Below are 13,529 nucleotides of genomic sequence, written 5' to 3' on the forward strand. Positions count from 1 at the left end.
GCCTTATGGAGAGAGCCATGTGGCAAGGGCTCCATGTACACCAGGCTTCTATGAGCCTTCCTGGCGGTGGACAGCATCCCGGAAGCACAGCCTCCAGCCCTGGCCAAGCTTTCAGATGACTGCAGCCTGGGAACATCTTGACCACGATCTCAGAGACCCCAAACTACAACTGCCCAGGTAAGCCACTCCCGCATTCCTGACCCGCAGAAACGGTCCAATACTAAAGGTCTGTTTTAAGCCACTGAGTTTTGTATGGAATTTGAAGCAGGAATTGATGATTAAGATATGAAAAAGTTTTACGTGAACTTGTTTACTAAGGTGTAATAAACATACAAAAAATGCACAAATGTGTTTGGGTCATGAGTAGTCAAAAAGTGATTATACCTAATTAATCACCATCCATACCGAGATATGAACTTCTCTCGAGTGTTGATTTCTTTTTGTTGCCTTGCTTGAGATATGCTGACCTCCTTGGATTGGTGATTTTGAAGAGTTGTTCCCAGCCATTAAAATAAATATAAATATATATATATATATATACACATATATGTGTATATATATATATAACATCTGCCTCCTTTTTGCCTTTTTTCTCTCCTGGAACTCTAATCACATGTTATGTAGCTCTTCTCACTCTATCCTCCGTATCTCTTAGCTTCTCATTTTAGGTTATCGATCTGTTTCTTGGCTTGAGGTTTCTCACATGCAAACCCATGTGGGGGCTGGCTCAGTTTTCAAAGGAGACCTTTCTTCATTCCAGTCAGTGCCAAGAATCAGTTTTCCTCTGGGATGCCAAGGGAGCGGATCTATTATTAGTTCACAGAGGGCTCTGCCCTTTGCAGCCCCAGCCTTCTGGAGGGTTCTTGTACCAGGCCCCTCATTATGCACAGGTAGTGAGTTGTCTTGGCCCCAGGCACCGAGCACCCCGAAAACCAATGCTGTTTCACCTCGCTTGTCACATACCTACAAGTCAGAGGTCAGACTTAAGCATTCTGCTGCTTCTCCTACCCTCTTGCTCGAGTGTTTTCTACTTTCTTGTCTGGTCACTGAGGCCTTTAAAAATATTTGTTGTAACTATTTATTTACCTAGTATTTTTAGCTGTTTGCAAAGGGAGGATCAGTTCGGGCCATTGCAGTCCCAGGATGCCAGAGACAGAAGTGGTCAGCCATTCCTTTTTTCTCCGGTTTTCTTTTCCCGATCTCCCACCCACTCATGGACACCTGGCAGTTATGTCCACTTGCCAAGCTACCTGCTCTCACTGTCGCCTTCTAGGGCTTCCGCCTAACTTTAAACTGATCAATCCCTCCTCCGATTGTTATTACTTAGCTCCTCCAGTGAGTTGCTTATGGTGTGTGTGTGTGTGTGTGTGCGCGCGTGCATACGTATGCGTGTGTGTCTGTGTGTGTCACTTATTTTAATAAACTTTCTTTGTTTCCAAGATTACCACCAAGATCTTCCTCCTACCTAAGTTCCTGAGTTAGGGAAGCTGGGTGCCTCTTTTATCTCCGGCGAGAAAACCAACGTTCATTTTAAAGTCTGTAAGGAGGTCATGGTTTCAGTTCCTTGGGGATCAACTCTTCCACCTGGTGGGGTGGTACCCCTTCTTCAAGGCACCGGTCTCATCACATATTCTGTAACTTTTGTTCATGCGCCCGTCATGCGTGATGGTGTTGGTTTTGCCCTCTCCGTGCACGCCGATTTTCTGTAGTCATACACAGCTGTAAATGCAGAAGCAAACCTTTCCTCAGCTCTCAGGGTTCCCACTCTGTGGGACTGGCCACATGCTAGTCCCAGCACCATCAAGAGAGTGGGAGCCTCACCGGGAGTCTGAGGCATACGCTGCCACAGACCAGCACCCTGCTTGTACAACAGTCCTAGGCCTGGAGGCACCTTCTTGTCCTTTATTCCCAGGAAGGGAAGGCTGGTTCCAGATGCCATGAGGCAGAGGGAGTCTGGCTCCAGCCCTGCCGCCCATGGGCAGGTGTGACCCCGGCTTGCTTGGGAACCAGAGTCCTGGGCCTGTCCGCTGCTCACCGAGCCACCTACTGCTTTGGCCCTCCGTCAGACCTGCTCCCTTCCTGTTCAGTTTACCTCCTCAGAGTAGTTTTTAGATGAAAGAATCTGCTTCATTGTATGAACGTGCTGGTGTCGGGGCACATGCACTCACTTCAGTTCTGTGACCTGGGTCTTTGGCACTGTCCACCAGAGTCAGGCCAATGTTCCTCCAACTCAGCAGAGGGCAGGATGCACTGGGAGGACACCGGCTGGGGGTGGGACACACGAGGGGAAACCCTGCAGGCAGCTCAAGCGTGTTATCACTTTGGAAATGAAACTCTAGTTGGCCATGGGGACCTGGACTCAGCGCTGTGGCCAGTCACTCCGGATAGTCAGGTCCACAGACGAGGCTCATGGTCCCAATGCCAGGACCCTGGGGACCTAGGGCCCAAGACCACCCCCAAAACCAGGCTCTAATACCCTAGTCTCTAGGAGCCACCCCCCAGCCCCCGGTGCAGGGGCCCCGTCCCAAGGAAGCCACAGTCTAGCTCTGACGGTGACACAGGAACAGGAACCGCTGGGGGTTGTGAGAGTGAGACACAACAGTGCCAGGAGCCTTGAATCTGGCTCCACCTGGGAGGGAGGCTTGCCAGGACCCAGCATACCCCCTCCACATGCCCAGCCTCTCCCTTCTCTCTCACACTGTGAGGGGAGCCACAGAGGACCGACACAGAGTGGGAGCCTCTCCAGGCTGGCCACACACTCCAGCAAGGCCCAGGCCTGTGGGAGGGCTTAGAGAAGCCTCTCAGACTCTCCCTGTCACCACAGGTTTTGACATGACCTCCTGACTGGACCAGGACCCAGACTCAAAAGGTGGGGTCTGGGCCTTCTGCGCTCCTCCAGCCTCGACATGCCTGGTCCGACACAGGACTTCCTCGTGTGAAGCTTCAGCTCACAGCCGTCCTGTCTTGGGGCCCAAACCCACAGTACCCCAGGGACCCAAAAATTATATAATAGGTTTCTGCCACACACATGGGTCTGCATGCTTCTATTTCTAGGGATAAAAGAAATTTCCAATTACACAAATATGTACAGACACAGCAAGCCCATGGGGTTGCTGTTGGCTCTGTCCCTCTAGGCATGGTGAGGGCCACTCAGGAAACAAGGAGCTGACCTCCCCCCAAGCAAGGGTTTCTGGCTGGTGGGGCAGTGTAGTTCTGGAGCCAAATGGGAGGTAACAGCAAGCCCAGCCCCCACCCTTGCCCAAGGCCACCTGCCCACAGGACAGGCATGATGGTGGGGGTGGGGGGATAAGGCGTGCCTCAGTCGGAGTCGCAGGCCTCTTGCTCCGTCGTAGCGTCCACTGCAGAGGCGAGGCTGTCCTCCTGGCCTTTTAGCCTCTCACCTGGATGGATGATAGACAGAAGCAGTGGGGAGGGGCCCTGTGCTTGGGCCACCACCCAGAGGGCAGGGACCCCACCTTGCTAGGCCCTGTACTTACGGATCAGCTCGGCAATGGCCCTCTGCGTCCGCTTTTCTAGCTTCTCCAGCTTTTTAGCTACGTCTCTCTTGAGGTCCCTGTAGGAGGCAGGTGCGAGGAGGCAGAAGGTGAGATCTGGCTTGGTGTGGCCTTGGGACCCTCCCCTCCCAAAGCCCCTGTGGTGGTAGGAATCACACTCAGCTGCCTGAGGAGACCACCCTGGCAAGGCAGCCAGGACCTAACCCTCTCCCTCTCTGCACTCTCCCAAACCCGGCATCGGCCAAAAGGCCCTGGCCCGCTGAGGCAGCAGCTGGTGCTGCAGACCCACCGACCATGGGCCCGAGTCAAGGTGTGCAAGGGTGGATGGTTGCTCAGGGTGGCCCTCTTGGTTTGGTCTCACTGTGGGTCCTGCTCCTCCTCCAGCCACATGCTCACTCTCACCAGCAGGAGCTTCCAGAAGCGCGCACACAGCCTATCTTCCCCACTCTGGGATTCCTAGGATGTACGCCCCATGCTTTTGTTTCAACAAATGAGAACACCTTCAGTGGGGCCGTGTCTGTCACAGGATTGCGGATGCCAGGGATGCGGCCCAAGGCCAAGCAAAACAAGCCCAGGCCACACAGCCCTCTCTAGCCTTCTGTATCAGCCTGGTCACAGGGGCACTGGGGAAGGACACGCAGTCCCCTTTCACAGGAGAGGAAATTGAGGCCCTAGCAGAACAGGACAGGCAGTGGCAAACTGGGACAGAAATTGACGTCTGCCCTTCCCATCACTTTGCCTCCATCATGTGGCTCTGTGAGGGCCACGGCTGGCCTTGCTCAAATGCAACTATCTGAGGTGGGCTGGATCCTCGCCCTTGCAGAAGGGACTTCTGGAGGGGACGGCTGCTGCTCCCTCTCCCCGGGCCCCTTCCCGCCCTCCAGGTGTCGCCCCCACAGGCCTCTCTCTCACGCTCCCTTTATGTCCTGCCAGGAGGTTCTGCGGGCAGTTGTTAGCTCATGTAGCTGCGTGTCCACACTGTCCATCTCCCTGCTTTGAGGGCAGGAGAGGCCCAGCCGGAGGGCCGTGCCCGGCACGAGTGGCCAGTCAGTCCACGCTAGTCCTACGTGGCAGCGCTCACCAGTCAGGCTTTCGGGGCGCGAGGTTGGCCAGGTCCTGGGGAGGAAGCAGACGCAGGTCAGGACTGGAGGGGCCCAGCCCCAGGGCACAGAGGTAGAAAGCGGGAAACAAGGGCGGGAGGGAGGAGAGGGCCAGGGAGAGCGGGGCGGAAAGGGAACGCAGAAGTGCAAAGACAGCAGAGACAAAGCAGAAGAGAGGAGCATGGGGCAGCGAGAGGGAGCAGAGACGGGCCCCCAGTGGGCTCCCGGAGGACTCAGGACGCTCACCACTTCCTCAATGATGGGCTCGGGCTTGGCGGCCTCCAGCTGCTCCTTCACCTTCTCTTCCACTAGAGGGTGCAAGACAACCACACAGGCAGGTCGGAAAGGTGCTGCCATTCGATGGGGCGCACCCTGCAGCCCGGGGGACGGGGAGAGGGTGCGGACGGGGACCCACCCGTGGAGACCCTGGGCTTTCTTGGCCCTCTCGCGGGGCTCCCAACCTCCAGAGACTAAGACTGCAAAGGCAGCCCCGGAGGAAGGGCTTGGGGTTCCCAGGATGAAAGCAATCCTGCGGTGAAGGAGGGGCCGCGGGACTGGACGGCCAGAAGAGACAGCGCGCAGACCTCCAGCCGGGGCAGACCTCCAGCAGCCGGGGCAGACCTCCAGCCAGGACGCAAGGCTGGTACTCTCCCCTGCTGGGAAATGCGAGCACTGCCTGCGTATTTCCACAGACAGTTTTGTGAAGAACCAGGAGACCAGCTTTCTCATACTCTAAAGGGGCTCCTGGGCTCTGAGGGTGTCCTCTGGGCCCTGGACTGGCCGGGACCCAGGTGTCTTTTCTTTCCATCCCACTTGGATGTGTGTGACCTGGGGAACAGCTGTCCTCACACACCTCCCAGCTACGCCCCGTGGCTGACCACGCACAGGGCCTATGGGTGATGAGACCAGGAGGGCCTTACCCCCGTGGGGCCAGAGACCAGTAGCGCTGACGACAAGTCTGGACTCCAGGAGCTTCCTCCGACCCCCATCACTGTAGCCATGGCCCCTCAGCCCTACCTTACTTCCCCCCAGACACAGGTGCTGACCCAGTGGCATGGGACCACTCCCCGCCCCCTCCCTTGTCCGGCCTTACTGTCCCCATCATGGTGCGGCCCATACCATGAAGCAAATCACCCGGAAAGCATGTGAATCTCGGGGCAAACAACATGGGGAACCAGACTGGGCTGTGACTGAAGGGGCAACACTTCACTATTTTCAAGATAAACAATTACTCATTTATAACTTGGGAGAATTCAAAACTGGTAACACAAAGGCTAAACACAGGGCCAGGGACCCCCGGGGTAGGAGGCGCCCAGCATCTCCAGTGTGCAGCCTTCCCACAAGCTCCTGGCTACTGAGCCGCTCCCTACACCGCGGGAGATGGGCCGCCTCAGGGCCGGACCCTCGCCTGCCAGCATGAACGCCTCTCCCCTTCTCTGCGCCCGGCGGGTGTCTGCCCACAGCCCTCTGAGCGCCTGAACACGCTGCTCTTCTTCGGGGTCTCACTCGAACCCCCAGGCGCCCACAGGACCCTCCCCCCCACTCCCACTGCCCTTGCTGTCCCAGGGCCCCAGGGCCACTTCCGTCCCTCAGCCCAGAGAGGTCCTCCCAGGGGACGTGGCCTCTTCCCTCGCAGGTCCCCAGAAGGCCCTCGGGTGCCCTGAGTGCCTCTGCTGTCGTTCATCATGGGTTATGCCCCACAGCCGTGAGATGGGGCCGGAGGCTCCTAGAAGCCTGACTGCAGCCCTGGCGCTGCTGGTTATTTCCCAAGGGAGCACGACATCTGCCGAGGCGGAGGCATCCAGGGGCGTCTCAGAGCAGACTTGGAGTGACGCAGCCCACCTACCTGCGACTGGCTTGGCTGGGGGCACCCGCCTCCTCTTCAGGTCCTCATCCTCAGGGACATAGTTCCGCAGCCTGAGTTCCCTATGAGAGCAGACAACAGGCGATGCAGCGGAGGGCGTGGCCACCTCGGTCACCTCCAAGGCTGTGAATCAGACCCTGAGGAATCAGATTCCTCACAGGAATCAAACCGTGAGGAAGCCACACATGCTGGAGTCTCTCGGGAGAAAGCCTGGTGAAGAGGGAAAGCACAGGAACAGAAGACTCATGGGGACAGGCCCCCGTCTCTGAACCTCAGTCCCATCCCCTGCCAGGTAGCAGCTGGGCGGGCCACTCTGCCCTCGCCCAGAGCTGGGGCTGAGGAGCCTTGGAGAGCATTCACAGGCCACCTGTCCCAGAGGAGCTCCATTTGACAGTTACGGGACCTGCAGGTCCAAGAGGCTGCACTACTATCATGAGGTCCCACGGCAGTGGCTGCAGTGTGACTTGAAGTCAGGGCCGGAGCTCCTGGACTGAGTTTCTCCTAAGGGACAAAGCCCGGTGGTCACCAGGTTCTCCAAACCCAGCCTCCTCCTCAGAGCCTCTGAGGTCAGGAGCCGCTGGAGCAGAACTCAGGTCTTGGTGGCAAGGGTGCACCTGTGCTAGGGGCAGGCAGCCAGGGCGGAGGACAGGAACAACGGTGTGTGAGGCTGAAGAGCCAGGCCCACCAGGACAGCCAGGAGAACAGCCCAGCCCCAAGGCCGCAAGAGCTCCTTAAAGTGCTCCTGGAAAGACCCCAAGAGCTCTGTGACAGCAGAGGAGCCAGAGGGGGGAAGAGGGCCAGGATCACAAAGTGGGCCTGCCTGGCCAGTCCCCTCGGGCAAGGCCACACCACGGAGTTGCTGGGGCCGCCCTGGCTCAGCAGCTCATCCACCCCACGCCCCCACCCAGAAGCTTGCCTGCAGCAGAAGTGGCCCTGGCCAAGCCCACAGGGTGGCAGAGCAGTTCCTGGGGGCTGCTGCTTAATAAAAACCAGAGACTGTGGGCCAGACCATTTCAGCCCTGAGGAAGCAGAAGTGACCCTGACACACCAGCCAGGGAAACCTGGGCTGGGGCTCCTCCTTCTTCACTACCTCTTCTGAGCCCCTCAAGGACTGCTGGCCCCTCTGAAGTCCTAGACCTCCAGGATAGGGCCTATTTCCCCAGGAGGAGAGTTCCCACTGTCCATCACCTACAGAACACTGCCTATACCGGGCAAAAACGCCACTCACGTCCCTGGGCAGCAAGCTTTTCTAGAGCCAAGGCAGCAGGTGTCTGTTCTGTGGCCATACACTGAGCAAGCGGCAGTGGTCTGAGTTGGGGAGCTCTCTGATGCCAATCACCCCCTAATTCACCAGCCCCCCACCCAGTGCCCTTCTCTGCCAGAGCCCCGAGAGGCAGCGCAGGCACGGCCTGCATGCAGAAATCCTGCCACCCACTCCCACAGGCCGCCTCCTCTATGGAGCGGGGAAACCCACCCTGTCCTCTACCCGCCAATGGCTCCCTTGGGCCCACTGGCAAATGCCACAGAGGCACCAGGAGAGAAAGCCATGAGTGATTTGGTGCAGGTACTTTCGTTCACAACAGGGTGGGGAGAGAAGCGGAAGAGAAACTGGGTGTGGGCAGAAGACTGCAGGGGTTAGTGAGAAAGAAAACCCCTATCACTCTCAGAAACCAGCTCCAGGGCTGTGTGAGAAATCAGCAGGCAAGAGGGGAGGCCACTGGGAACTGTGCCGGGGCTCACGGCAAAAGGGAGTGCCCACACCCTGGCCCCCTCGCTGCTCAGGCTTTGGAAGACACTGGACATGGCAGGGGGACAGGGAGAGGCAGCACAACAGGAAAGAGCAGCACAGCTAGGGGGCTGGCCACCCAGCACCCCCGTGTCCCGCAGCAGCCCCGCTGCCTGCTGCCCCCGCGCCTCTGGAGCTAAGTACGGGTCCAGGAGTCACGGACACATGGGTCACTGTGGGACTGTCCCATCTGGGCCTCAGTTTCCACATCAGTAAACAGTAAACTTGATACTGCCCAGCTGTTCAAGCTAGGTCCGAGCCCTCCTTGCTTGACTCTGTAAGACCTAATGAAGAGACTGCCTCTCACTAATCCGCAGTTAACTAGCCCTCCCCTATGCCTATCACTGACATGGGACAAGAGCCTCTGGGGCAGGTCATGGGGGCAATGGGTTCTGCTCAGGGCCTGGTCTTTCCAACATGGGACCAAGGTTTAACCGCCTGCCTCTGCAAACAACTTGAAAAACCTGACAACAAGGGCGCCTGAGTAGCTTGGTCCGTTAAGCGTCTGCCTTCAGCTCAGGTCATGATCCCAGAGTCCTGGGATCGAGTCCCATATCGGGATCCTTGCTCAGTGGGGAGCCTGCTCTCCCTTTGCCCCTCCCCTTGCTCATGCTCTCCCTCTCAAATAAATAAATAAAATCTTTAAACAGCAACAACAGGGGCGCCTGGGTGGCGTGGGTGGGTTAAGATTCTGCCTTCAGCTCAGGTCATGATCTCACAGTCCTGGGATCAAGCCCCACATTGGGCTTGCTGCTCAGCAGGGTGACTACTTCCCCTTCTCTCTCTGCCTACTTATGATCTCTCTGTGTCAAATAAATATATAAAATCTTAAAAAAAAAAAATCCAATCTTTAGCCTTGGACAAGTATCTGGGCAACCAGGATTGGAAGGGCTGCGATCACAGGGCGGGGGGGCAGTGCAACAGGTGAGGCTGACCCTGGGTACCTCTTCTCCCTTAAAGCACCTACTTACATGCAGAGGCTAAAAAGCGGAGACCCCAAGCAGAGCTTCCCGCCAACCCATGGGCTGAAGAGACAGAAGTTTGCATCAGTGCGAGGAAGGAAGCCTCCTCCTAAGTCCTGAGAGGGTGAGTGAGGGCATCCATAAGCAAATCACCTGCCAGAAGCTGGGATATATTTTCTCCGGAAGAAAATAAATGATTCAGAACCCCCAAATTATCCCCAGGACTTTTCATATACAACATCCAGGATTCCACCAAAGTCATGGGAAAAAACATAAATAAAGATGCCAGAAATACACCCAAAGGAGATTCATTTCATTCATTTCACTAGAAATGAAATACAAGACAAATTAATGAAAGTTTGGGAAGGCCTCTCACACAATGGAGAACTGCAGCAGAGAATGTGAAACTGTAAAAATTAATCAAATGGGAATTCTACAACTGGAAATCTAACCAAAGCTAAAAGAGCTCAATAAATGGGTTCCACTAGAGCTTAGAACAACGAAAGGGGGGATTAGGGAACCACAAGGTCAGTCAGAAAATATCCAGACCAAGGCATAAAGGAAAAAACGTTGGGAAATATGAAAAAGAACAGGACAGATTCATATGATGTGGCAGAAAGAGCTAACATAACATGTAACGAGAATCCCAGCAGCAATATTTAAAGAGATAATAACTGAAAATTTCACAAAATAAGTGGAAAACATTGAGCCAAGCCACACACAGATGAAAGAAACACTGGGAACTCCAAAAAGAGCACAGTCAGGCAAATCATTATCAAACTACTCAATGCCAAAGATAAATTCTTAAATTAGGTAGACACGTGGCCTTCGAAGGAAAACTTAAGACTAACAGCTGACTTCTCGACAGAAACAATGGAAACCGTAAGACAATGGTGATACATGGCCAAGGCCAGGAGTCATGAGAATATTGCACCAGAGTGATAAATCGAGATAAACCGGCCTTCATAAAGGGGCACCTGGGTGGCTCAGTCAGGTAAGTATCTGACTCCTGACTTTGGCTCAGGTCATGATCTCAGGGTGGTGGGATCGAGCCTGCCATCAGGCTCTACATTCAGTGGGAAATCTGCTTGGGATTCTCTTACCCTCTCCCTCTACCCTCCTCGGTGCTTGCGTGCTCTCTCTCAGATAAACAATAAATCTTAAAAAAAAAAAAAAAAAGCCTTCAAAGAAAAACTAGCAAAATTGGCCGTCAGGGAATCTCAAGAAATACTAAGGGGAATGCTTTTAACTGAAGTAAAACCATTTCCTTCAGTCAGCTGCAGAAGGAATGTAGAAGGAATTGCAGAAGAAATGAAATGCATGAGACAGAGTAAATATGCAGGGAAATCTAAAAGAATACTGACACTGCACAAAATACTCATAATGACCCCTGGGATCAAAAATGCAGCATTGGGGACGACTGGCTGCATGAGAAGTGGTATGGATTTTTTTTTTTTTTAATTAGACTCCATATCCAATGTGGGACTTGAACTCATGACCCTGAGATCAAGAGTCAGACACTCTACTGACTGAGACAGCCTGGTGCAAATGCCCTGGGCCACCCCCAGGTCCCTCCATGTGGGCAGCCATCGTCTGAGCTGAGCCTATCTCTTCTACAGAGCGGGCGCAGACACAGAAGCCATCTGGGTACCCCCATTTTCACCCTCTCTGATCCAGTGCCCCCTGTGTCCCCTAAACAAGGCTCAGCCTCTTCACACAGTCCTGGCCTCATTCCCCATTGGCCCCACAGCCTCCTTTCCAATCAAATGACTCCTGGATCACTGCCAGCCTGGTCTGCTACACTTTCCTGCCCCTGGGCTTCAAGACCTAACTCAATCAGATGGCATACTGAGCAGCCCAAAGATGGCCATCCACCCCAAGACACAGCAGACGACTCCTCTCCTGTGCTTCCCCTTGGCCCTCCACGGCCCTCTCCTCTCTGCAGCAGCCCACACACCCCATGCACATGGCCCTTTCGTGGCTGTCCCGCATACCCTGCCCTACAAGCTCCCAGAAAGTCAGCTCCTGCATTCCACTGCCAACTCACATTTATCTCCACTCCACAGAAGAATTCAGGGAGGGCACGTGGTTGGCGGCCTGGGGGCTCTCTGGGCCTTATAGTGCTTGTGAAGCAGAGAATTTGTGCCCAGGAGATTCACAAAGGGCAGGAATGTGGCCAGGCCAGGGCAGCCAACTCCTCAGGGCCTTCTGCTGTGTTTGTAAGCAAAGCAAACAAACGTGATACCCACGTTCACATCCTACGGTGTCTCCTTAAACAGGGGAAATGCCTGTTTCCATCTTCTCTCCTCCACTCCCTCCCTGGGTATCTGAGGAGACCTAGCAAGAGCCTGAGCAGGATCAGTGACCACTGTGAGGTCTCCCTCAAGGCCAGCTGCGGGGACCCCGGGTGTGGGCTGGCCAGGGAGATTCTGGGGAAATCGCCTCCCACACATGTCCCTCAAGAGAAGGGGGAGGAGAAAGTTGGTATTCTCTGTAAAATATGAAACTCTGCCCAGGAAGAGAGTTCTAGAATGTCCACATTAAAGGAGGTTTCCAGATGATCTGGAAGGTCCAACCCTTTCACTGGCAAGCGGGTCTCAGAGAAAGCCTACTGCTCATGGAGGGTTCTTAGCCCTCGCCTACTTTGCCCTTATCCGTGCTCCCAGCCTTACACTCGGGGACACCAGACCCTCAGCCCCTGCCCTGGGCCCTCAGAACACAGCCCACCCCACCCAGCTATCTAGGTCTCTTGTGCCAACACAGGCTCCTCCAGAACCAGAGAAAGGTGGGGAGCAGCCCAAAGAGCAGCCCAGTAGCTGAACACAAGGCAGATCAAGCCCTAGACAGGCCTGGGAGGTCCTGGAGGCCAGCCCTGGCTGAAGACAGTAGCTCTGACCACAAACGGCTTTCAGCTTGCACATCCGGGGTCCGGAGCCATGGGCCTCTTCCAGGGATGGATGGACACACACACACACACACACACAACAAACCTTCTGTGTGCTTTGGGCTCTGCACAAGCACGCTCACCCCCATGTCTATTGTAGACAAGGCCTGGTTTGTGGCTACCAGAGTCCAGACCCCTGAGGCCCGTGAAAACAAGGTGACAAGCAACTGTCCCAAACGGTTCACAAGTGCTCCGGAGGCTGGTGGTCACTTCCTTCCAGACAGATTAGAGTGTTCAAACCCCATGACCTGATAAGCCTGCTCTGGGGAAATTATACCATAGAAATAGGACCAAAACAGGATCAAACAAAACCGAATGTTCCACACAGAAATGCTTCTGGTAGCATCATCTGTAACAACCCCAGGCCGACACTTCTGGGGCCGACACTTCTGGGCTCTCTTCTGGCGGAGTCCCCCAGAGGACACTGCAAGCACCCCATCCAGACAGTGGCCACAATGGGAGCAGGGGGCGGGGGGAGTGGTCCAGCTCAGGACAGTGTCATCAGAACACCCGGAAACGTCCCTAGAAGTAAAGTACAAGGTTGGTATGGAACATGGACACTGGAAACAGATGGACTGTAGCGATTTCTTGTTTGGTGGTTGCTCAGCAGTTTAATTCGGGAAACTTGATGGTTGGCCTGATAGCAAATGAAACTTTTAAAGAGCCCAGCAGCTTCCCCACTCATGGGCAGAAGACACTGTACTCCAGCTGTCCTCCCAAAGGGCAACGCTGGCCACACTATGGGGACAGGTACAGACAGAGGGCAGTCAAAGGCCACCCCCTCCCCCCCCCTGCCAGCAACCTGCCCCAGGCCTCCCGTCCTACTGACAGAGAAAGTGTGGCACAAGAACAGACCATGTGCCGGACAAGGCCACATCCCACGGACAAAGCCTCTCATGTGACCCCTGGCCAAAGATTCGTCCGAGGGCTTCAGGGAAAGGGGTGGGAGCTCCCGTATCCACCTGCCCTTGATGTCCAGCTCCACCCCAAAGCGCAGGGCAAGATGGATGGGACGAGGCTTCCTTCTCCACAGGAACACCCTCCACGCGCTGCCTCTCGGGACTGCCCTTCAACGTCAGGTGGTTACCGATACTTCCCAGATGTGGAAAACAGTCCACAGAGAGACTCATGGATGTGCCCAAGAGCCACAGAGGGCGGGAGAAGCCAGAGCCAGAATCCCAGCCCAGGTGTCTGGCCTCAAGGCAGACCCCAGCCTCTCTCACCAAGTTCCTTAGGGACCTGCAGTCACATGGAAGAGGAAAGGCCAGCTGACAGCAGGCCCAGGAGTCCTGCCCAGGTCGGCAGCTGGGTCAGCCTGCGCTCCGGGCCCTCTGTGTTCGTGAAGGGAAAAAAATCAT

General features: G+C 55.4%; 1 protein-coding gene across 2 annotated transcripts in view; it reads right to left on the reverse strand.

Moving 5' to 3' along the window:
- Positions 1–549: 549 nt before the first annotated feature.
- CCDC12 (coiled-coil domain containing 12) overlaps positions 550–13,529 on the reverse strand; it is a 54,303-nt gene continuing 41,323 nt past the window's right edge. The window contains exons 3-8 of one of the 2 annotated variants that reach the window (XM_059389585.1): positions 6,462–6,541; positions 4,862–4,923; positions 4,597–4,631; positions 3,498–3,574; positions 3,318–3,401; positions 550–1,719 (exon numbers count right to left, since the gene is read on the reverse strand). In XM_059389585.1, coding sequence (XP_059245568.1) covers positions 3,319–3,401; positions 3,498–3,574; positions 4,597–4,631; positions 4,862–4,923; positions 6,462–6,541 — 337 coding nt within the window. In that variant the 3' untranslated portion in view covers positions 550–1,719; position 3,318. Of the gene's footprint in view, positions 1,720–3,029; positions 3,402–3,497; positions 3,575–4,596; positions 4,632–4,861; positions 4,924–6,461; positions 6,542–13,529 lie in introns of those variants that run through there. The other variant, XM_059389584.1, reaches the window with a different exon arrangement.

This window comes from Mustela nigripes, chromosome 2 (assembly GCF_022355385.1).
Source record: "Mustela nigripes isolate SB6536 chromosome 2, MUSNIG.SB6536, whole genome shotgun sequence".
Classification (NCBI taxonomy): Eukaryota; Metazoa; Chordata; class Mammalia; order Carnivora; family Mustelidae; genus Mustela; species Mustela nigripes.